Source organism: Hydra viridissima, unplaced genomic scaffold, assembly GCF_058129835.1.
Source record: "Hydra viridissima isolate aposymbiotic clone 2 unplaced genomic scaffold, HvirCarnegie_v1 scaffold_2, whole genome shotgun sequence".
Classification (NCBI taxonomy): domain Eukaryota; kingdom Metazoa; phylum Cnidaria; class Hydrozoa; order Anthoathecata; family Hydridae; genus Hydra; species Hydra viridissima.
The window spans coordinates 27502185-27511454 of NW_028324301.1; the positions used below are offsets into that span (position 1 = coordinate 27502185).

General features: G+C 37.2%; 1 protein-coding gene across 1 annotated transcript; it reads right to left on the reverse strand.

The window, feature by feature from the left end:
- Positions 1 to 451: 451 nt before the first annotated feature.
- Positions 452 to 7867, reverse strand: LOC149892713 (uncharacterized). The gene is made up of 7 exons (XM_090078148.1): positions 7814 to 7867; positions 7308 to 7627; positions 2794 to 4557; positions 1733 to 2116; positions 1434 to 1499; positions 1118 to 1174; positions 452 to 959 (listed from the first exon to the last, which is right to left on the reverse strand). The coding sequence occupies exons 3-7, from the start codon at positions 4526 to 4528 to the stop codon at positions 640 to 642; spliced, it is 2562 nt and encodes an 853-aa protein (XP_089934274.1). The 5' UTR covers positions 4529 to 4557; positions 7308 to 7627; positions 7814 to 7867; the 3' UTR covers positions 452 to 639.
- Between the last annotated feature and the right edge of the window lie 1403 nt (positions 7868 to 9270).

Here is a 9270-nt window from a genome sequence, read left to right on the forward strand (position 1 = left end):
TAGCTTACGCAGCTTGACATCACAAAACGCAAAAACCAATAAGGCATGATAAAATACAAGATAAACGTAAAATAAAATAGAAGTGAAACAAAAGTTAGACTGCATAAAAACAAAAAAAAAAAAAAAAACATAATATACTTCTATGTATGTTTACATTGATCTAAACAAAATCCTTTGTGTAAAGATATGAAAAAATAGAGAGTAAGAGTTCATAAAAAAGCCTCGCTATTTTGCTGAAGAAGAAATGGATGTCTAGATCTTTTAAAATAAGGAACTTTTTGATTTCTTTTTCCGAAAAATGGTTGGAGCAGTTTTCCTTTTTTAAATTTCACTTATGCAGTTTAACATCACAGGAAATATTATTTTGCTTTTTAACAAACTCTTAAAAACATCAGAAGTAATTCTAAATGCAACTCTATTAAAAGTTTTCACAGAATAACAAAACGACTTCTTTTTTTTTTTTTTAAAGATAAAAAAAAGTTTGAACTATCTTTAAATAAGAAATGTGAGAACAGTTTAACAGAACTTCTTGTTTATTATGTCTTTAGCGAAACAGATAAAAATATTTGCAAAAGCATAGATAAAACAAACTACACAAAAGGCCCATCTTTATTGCCAAACTGAACAAACTTATCTAAACTACATAAATGGTTTCACGATATTGCCATATTGAACAAACTTTTCTAAACTACCCTCTTTTTGAATTTTTAGCTTCATGTTTTTAATTTTGTCTTTAATATGGCTTTGGTAGGAGTACTTTTGCAAGACATGAATGAGCTTGTCACTGCTATGATTTGCCAAGATGCCAAGGTAATCTTTGTACGAGCAACTTGAGCTTACATCTGTAAACACGTCTTGCAAGATGTATGCCAACACCAAAGCTGCACATCGTGGAAAACTTCTGGTGTTGAACCATTCGTTGTGGCCAGGGCAAGCATTCAGCTCTTCAACTATTTCATCTAAAATTTTACAAACTCAAGTCATAACACAAAGTGATTAAATCAAATATTCATTTGGTTCTGAAGTAAGACAAGATTTATTCTGTTTTTTTATTTATTTTTTTTTTGTTGACCTTATTGTTTGCACTGATAGCAATAACTGGTTTTTGAAAGATTACCTAAATGGCATTGGCTAACTTCTGCTTTGTTTTCCTTTGTTCTTGGCTGAGTTGATCCTGAAATAAAATAAAACCATGTTCATTTTTCTAATTCATAAAAACCATCAACAGTTTCTAAGTGTTAGAGATGATAACAAGCTGTGCATGATTTCTAACGGTGATGTTTCTAACTTCATCATTAGAAATCGGGTAGACACAACTTTCTAAAAGTGCACTTAGCAATGATGGCTAGTTTTTGTTAACAGTTAACCATCTGAAATTGTGCAAGAAGAGGTTTGTGTTTATATATCTTTGTATAAATTAGGTTTTACATTACCGATGAGTTCTTGAGTGAAAGATGGCATTTCCAACTTGATTTTTTTTCTTCTTGGATCTTTTACTTCTAAAACATAATCAGTTTTAGTATCATTCACTTGTATAAACATTTAAGCAATCACAGAATTAGTCCTGCAACAAATACATACACACTTCTGTGTTGTTTTTTTGTTTTGTTTTGTTTTTTTTACAGCTCTAACAATAACAATAGGGCAAGGAGTTGATTTGGGCATTTTCATTTTTTGAAAGCGTGTTGAGATTTGCATAAAAATCAAAAATCAAAAATCAAAAAGAATTTACCTCTGGATGTAGAGGCAAGACTTTGGCTAAATAGGCTACCAACAGATTGAACAGCATAAGGTGAGAGCTGCTTTGCAAGAACAGTACCAGCCTGTTGGACAGGAACAGCTGAAACTGGATCAGATGAAAGAAACAAACTGGGTTTGGCCAATGTTTGCTGAAAAGCAACAAGGCTAGGAGTCAGAGGAACAGAAAAGACCTCTTTTGAAGGACAGAAAGCGACTTGCTGAGAAGGAGAAGCAGAAACAGGTTTGGCAACCACTTGCTCATTAAAGTAAACTGGAGAAAGTTTTGCATGGTGTTCAATAAAATCCGGTTCATCAGGAAATAATGTTAATGCAAGAGGAGAACAAGCTGTGCCAACAGGAACAGCTAGAGTCTGATCTACATCCATACAAACAGCTTGTTCGTTAGGAACTAGTTGTGCAAGAGCAGGGGATAGTTCAAGAACTGGACCAGCGATTGTTTGTTCAGATGGAACAGACGAAACAGGAGTTGAGGTAGGTTCACACAAGAAATCTACGGCATGGTCGTTGCTATCCTCTAAAGGAACATTGTTTTCTACAGCTGGAGAAAACGGAACCACTGTGGTACAGCTGAAAGTAGCAGCACATTCTTCAGAGTCAGAACCGGAGTCTAAATCTTCCTCAAAGATGTCCTCAACCTCATGAAAACCGTACTCCTCTGCATTAGTTTGGAGCCAGTCCATCACATCCTTCTCCTTCTTTGGTGGTCTCTCAGACTTTTCAACAGTCAAAGACTCTATGACTCCGAAGGACTGTCCGATGCCCAGGGCAAAGCGCAACTCCTCTGCAGCGTTCCACTGGGACACATAAAAGCTATCCATTGTGTTCCTGCTGTGCTTCATGTAGAGTGTAGCAAACCGCTCGCGATCTTCTTTGCTGTTGTTGGCTTGGCAAAGTAAGTGGCTATCGAACCGCGAATGCAAGTGGGAGTAAGACGCTTCATGGGAATGTTTACTTGGCTTTTTCTGAAGCAGGACGTCAGGCAAGAGGAGATAGCAGAGGAACCCATCTGGTAAACAGGCACTCTAGTTGCACCGAGTGTCACACATTCGTCTTTGTTGGGTCTCATCGATGGAAAAAGGGGCCTGTAGCAGTCGCTCAACTCCAAAACAGTCTTGGTGTCTGCAGCCATGTAGTGAGAGTCGTTGACAAGAAGGTCTCTGTATCTCAGCAAATAAATATCGATCAACACTTTCAAGTCGTTCGGCACTAGAATGTTTTTGGCTCCGTACTTGTATGCTGTTTTGTAGCGCTCTTGCACAATGCAATATCCACACTCACTCTTCTCAGCAGCCATGTAGTCTCTAATGTTTAAAAGAGCAATGTTAGATTTTCTTAAACTGTTAATTACAGTGACAGAGAGCAGAAGATGGTTTCGTAGAGACACAGCATTGTCTCTAGTCGGTGTAAGAGACGGCTTTCTAATCGATTCCACTAACTGTCTTACGTATGCAGACTTGCCATATTCGTTCAGCAAACTGACATTGATGATGTTGATGCATTTTTTGCTTTTCACAAGGCTCCTCCTCAAAGAACGAAAGGGCCTCAGCACTTTTTGTAACTCCTCCACCTTGCAGCGCAAACGTCGGATGGCCTCATGAGAAAGTCCGAAATAGACATTCCTGGCTTCACTGAAACGAAACAGGAGACAAAGGTAGACAAGGCGGTTGTACAACGTGTGACAAGACATGGCTTTTGTTTGGTCAAGTTCACTCAGCTTGGAATTGAGCTGAATGTTTTTAAAGTGCATGGAAAAGTATCTATCCTCCAAAACGTTGGAATTGGTGAGAGCGTTCGGGTGCAGCGTCAGCGTGCTGTCACAACATGTCAATATTTCAACAACTGCATTTTTGTAGATCTTTGCTTGTGACAAAGTGTTGTTGTTGGCTACCACAAGCCACTTTTCAAAATCTCTGAAGAGCTCATCTGCTGACTGGTAATAAAAGTGAAAAGCATCTTTGTCCAGCTGAAACAAGAGTCTCTTATCTTCTGTCAAGACGGAGGAGTTGGAAACCAAGTGCTTTAAGGAATTAAAATCAGAGTCTAGGACGGATTCGGTGTTCAGCTCTTTGTTTTCTACAGAGGTGCAGTGGTTTGCAGAAGGAGCCTCGGACGAACCAGCAACTGATGAGGGCAAGCTTAAAAGAGGATCAGAGGAAAGAACCGGAGAAGAAAAAGAGGAGGAAGGCCCAGGAGCAGAGGATGCAGAGCCTGATGCAGACGCTTGTTCAGCTACTGGCTTAATACCAAAGAAGGCAGGTCGAATAAATTGAGGGACATAGAGCTTGTCGTTGTCGTATCGCTTTGCCTCTGCAATCTTTTGTTTGATCGTCTTGGAATCGTAGAAATGAGTCTCTTTCAAGTGTATGTCCAGTCGGTCGTAATACTTCCAACATTGCAAACAGGGGTAAGGTTTTGGACAGCCGGACTTGCGTTCGAGACGAGCATGCTGAAACTTCCTGACCATTGCAGAGTAAAAGATGGAAGCTTCATCCAAAGTCCAAGAATGATCTTTTTTAGTCAAGTGTCTTTTAATGCTTGTGGAGGAATGTTTGCACAAAGGCATCGGACAGCTAACAGCGTACCTCTTCTTGGTACCATAGAAAGGTACAACCCTGTTTACGGAGCCACACGCTGCAACTAATGCGGCCCTGACTTTGTTTTTGAGCTTTAAGTCTCTCTGTTCTTGTGACTGCCTTCTTTTCTTTTTTTTCGCTTTAGAGTTCGGAGAAGGGGCAACAACAGTGTTGTTTTCTTGTGAAGAAGACATGTTCAGGTGTTTGTTTGCAACGGTTTATGCTAAAAAAAAGAAGACAGTTAGTGAGAGTGTTTTTCTTCTGCCTGCATCCTGGAATCCTGGAATGTTTACAACTGCAGGGAAGAGCTGTGTTTTTTCGAATCCTCTGCAAAAGAGAAAAAAGAAAGAAAAGAGAGCAACAAGAAGAAACAAAGTTTCCACTAGCAAATGAAAAAGAATGAGAGCAACTAGCATTACATGCATGGTGGCAGCAGTGATTGCTATTATGAGAAGGAGAATGAGAAAAAAAAAAAAAAAAAAGAAACAAATAAATAAAGAGATGGAGTTTGAGAGGATCTCGCAACCATATGACTCAAAGAAAGAAACTGTGTTGAAAAAAGGCAAGAGAGGGCAAATAGAACTTGCTAACAAGGACAAATGACAGACATAACTACAACAGTAACAACTCTCATTGCAAGCATAATAACAACAGCATCAGCATCACTGACTCAGAGAGTGTTGACATAACAAAAAAGAAAACAAAAGTACAAGCCAAGTGGGGGAACATTAACAAACACTCATTGCAACTATAACAACAACAACAACAACAGCAACAGCATCACTGACTCAGAGGGTATTGATAAAAAAAAACAAGCAAAACAAAAACAAACAAAAAAACAAATAAAAAAACAAAACAAGCAAATTGGGTGAACAGTAACAACTCTCATTGCAAGCATAATAACAACAACAGCATCAGCATCAGCATCACTGACTCAGAGAGTGTTGACAAAATAAAATAGACAATAAGCAAGCAAAGTGGGTGAACAGTAACAACTCTCACTGCAAGCATAATAACAACAACAGCATCAGCATCAGCATCACTGACTCAGAGAGTGTTGATAAAATAAAACAGATTATAAACAAACAAAGTGGGTGAACAGTAACAGCTCTCATTGAAAGCATAATAACAACAACAGCATCACTAACTCAGAGGATATATAAAAAAACAAACAAACAAACAAACAAAACAAAAACAAAAAAAAAACAAGCAAAGTGGCTGAACAGTAACAGCTATCATTGCAAGTAAAATAACAACAACAGCATCAGCAACATCATCACTGACTCAGAGAGTGGTGATAAAATAAAACAGATTAAAAAACAAGCAAAGTGGCTAAACAGTAACAACTATAAATACAAGTAAAATGACAAAAGCAGCAACAGCATCACTAACTCGCAGGGTGTTGATAAAAAAAAAAGCAACAAACAAATAAAGCAAGCAAAGTGGGTGAACATTAACACTCATTGCAACTATAATAACACCAACAGCAACAGCATCAGTGACTCAAAGGGTGTTGATAAACAAAAACAAAGGCACAAACAAAACAAGCAGAGTGGGTGAACATTAACAACACTTATTGCAAGCATAATAACAACAACAGCATCAGCATCACTGACTCAGAGAGTGTTGATAAAATAAAATAGATTATAAACATGCCAAGTTTGTGAACATTAACAAACACTCATTGCAACTATAACAACGACTACAGCAACAGCATCACTTACTCAGAGAGTGTTGAGAAAAAAAACAACAAAAAAAACAAAAACAAAACAAAACAGAAAACAGAAGTACAAGCCAAGGGGGGGAACATTAACAAACACTCATTGCAACTATAACAACAACAACAGCAACAGCATCACTTACTCAGAGGATATTGATAAAAAAAACAAACAAACAAACAAACAAACAAAACAAGCAAAGTGGCTGAACAGTAACAGCTATCATTGCAAGTAAAATAACAACAACAGCATCAGCAACATCATCACTGACTCAGAGAGTGGTGATAAAATAAAACAGATTAAAAAACAAGCAAAGTGGCTGAACAGTAACAACTATAAATACAAGTAAAATGACAAAAGCAGCAACAGCATCACTAACTCGCAGGGTGTTGATAAAAAAAAAAAGCAACAAACAAACAAAGCAAGCAAAGTGGGTGAACATTAACACTCATTGCAACTATAATAACACCAACAGCAACAGCATCAGTGACTCAAAGGGTGTTGATAAACAAAAACAAAAGCACAAACAAAACAAGCAAAGTGGGTGAACATTAGCAACACTTATTGCAAGCACAATAACAACAACAGCATCAGCATCACTGACTCAGAGAGTGTTGATAAAACAAAATAGATTATAAACAAGCCAAGTTGGTGAACATTAACAAACACTCATTGCAACTGTAATAAGAACAACAGCAACAGCATCACTGACACAAAGGGTGTTGATAAACAAAAACAAAAACACAAGCAAAGTGGGTGAACATTAACAACACTCATTGCAACTATAACAACAACAACAGCAACAGCATCACTGGCTCAAAGGGTGTTGATAAAATAAAGAAATAAAAACAAAACAAGCAAAGTGGGTGAACAGTAACAACTCCCATTGCAAGCATAATAACGACAACAGCAACAGCAACACCATCACTGACTCAGAGAGTGTTGATAAAATAAAATAGATTATAAACAAGCCAAGTTGGTGAACATTAACAAACACTCATTGCAACTATAACAACGACTACAGCAACAGCATCACTTACTCAGAGAGTGTTGAGAAAAAAAAAACAAAAACAAAAAAAAAACAAAACAAAACAGAAAACAAAAGTACAAGCCAAGTGGGGGAACATTAACAAACACTCATTGCAACTGTAACAACAACAACAGCAACAGCATCACTTACTCAGAGAGTGTTTATAAATAAAACAAAAAACAAAAACAAGAAACAAAAATACAAGCCAAGTGGGTGATTACTAACAGCGCTAACAGCAGCAACAACAGTGTCTTTAGAAACAACAAACAAGTACAACAGCAACAACTGCTTTTACAGAGTATAACAATAACAACAACATGGCACTAACAACAACAAAAGGGTTGGAATAAAAACCTGTAGGCAAAAGGAGAGCTGCATTCAGACAAGATCGATTACAAAGAGGCTCTTCTTTAGGACAGAGGAGAAACTGCTTTTGAGGGACAGAGGGACTTTTGTTGTTGTGGTTGTTGTTGTTGTTGTGCAGAAACCAACAAACTTTTATTGAACCGAATATAACCGAATATAACCGAAAGTCTTGTTTGCTTCTGTTTTGTGCCATCAAGAAGGGAAAACAAAACATCACAAAACAAACGAAGCAAACGAAACAAACAAACAAACAAACGAACGAAACAAACAAACAAAAAAAAAAAAATTAAAAAAATTAACAAACAAACAAACAAACAAACAAGCAAACAAACAAAAACAAATAAGAAAAACAGAAAACGCAGTACCGAAACCTCGCCATTTTTTATCCTTCCTCAAGCTTTCTCTGGGCGCCAAAGACCGAGAAAGTTGAGCAAACGTGACGTTGAGGGGGGGGAGGGGGGTACTTAAGGACAGCAGACCGACCAATGGCACGCTTAGGAGAGACCCACGTGAATGCTACATTTTCTTTCTATGTACGCTGAATCCGCTCAAAGTCTGGAATTTCCAGCATTCACGTGTCATCACTCCAGCCACCAGATTGGCCCACACTTTGCACACTTTCAAGACTAGAAACTCACTTGTGCTCAATTTGAGCAAAAAAAAAAAAAAACTAAGTCTCGCATGGCGACAACTTTTCCAAAAGCAAACAAAGGCAAACGAAGGCAAACGAAGAAAAAACAAAAACAAATAAACAAAAACAAAACCGAATAGGGAGAGAGAGAGTGAGTCGACTCATTTCTTTCGACTGCCTTAAACGAGAAGTCTAAAACGTTTAAAAGTTGAAAACTAAGTTTTTTAAATGAACTGCACCGAAAAAACTTTACGACAGTTTAGCTGGTTAAAAACGCAGAGGAAAATATTTTATAAAATTTAAGCGTTCTAAAGATGTCCATTTTTGTTTTTGTTTTTTTTATTTTGGTTTGTTTCTGGCTTGTTTCTTTCTTTAAATTCTAGCGATCGAGCATATTTGAACGGTTTCATCAACCTGTCGGCGCACGTGCTCGAGAGCTAGAACTTTGATTGCTTTTGTTGTTGAGAATTGAGAATGTCCGAGCAGGTTTTTTTATCGATTTCATCGCTTGTGGCGAGGCAAAAATCAAAACGCTTTTTGGACGAAAGAAAAGAGATTAAAAGGAAAAAAGAGAAGAAAAAAAAAACAAAAAAATAGGTTATGTGTTATGAACATTTATTTTCTCACGCGATGACGTCTAGTTTTGTTAGAGTAATTAAAATATGGTATCAAGTTTGTAATTTCTATCTTATTTTTAGTTACGGATAATTGCCAATTATGTCACGTTTAGTATACACAACGCTGTTTTCTTAATAGCAATATGATACAAACAAGTTATAAAAAAAAAAGCGTTCGCTCGATCTTCCTTAGTCAGTTGAACAAAAAGAAATTTTCACAACATATGATTGATTTGGTTGTCCTAGCAAGCTGTTTTAGCAAACGACTAGAGGTTGCAACTGTTGTTCATTGAAAACGAAAAATCTAGCGTCAGCAAGAAATTTTTGAATACATAATGTACACAAAAGTGGCACTTACAAATGAAAATGTAAAAAAAAACTGTTTACCTTGATGCCAGACTCGCAGAGATGTTGTCGCTCGTTGCTATCGACTGCGAACAGCTTTGTTGTTTTTCGAAGTGCCTCTTCATTCTACTTATAGCCGAAGTTTTGGCTTCGAAAAAAAATACGAACGTCGTTAAGCTCAACGAGCTGCTTTAATTGTTGTTCGTGCGAAAACGAAATGCTTAAAACG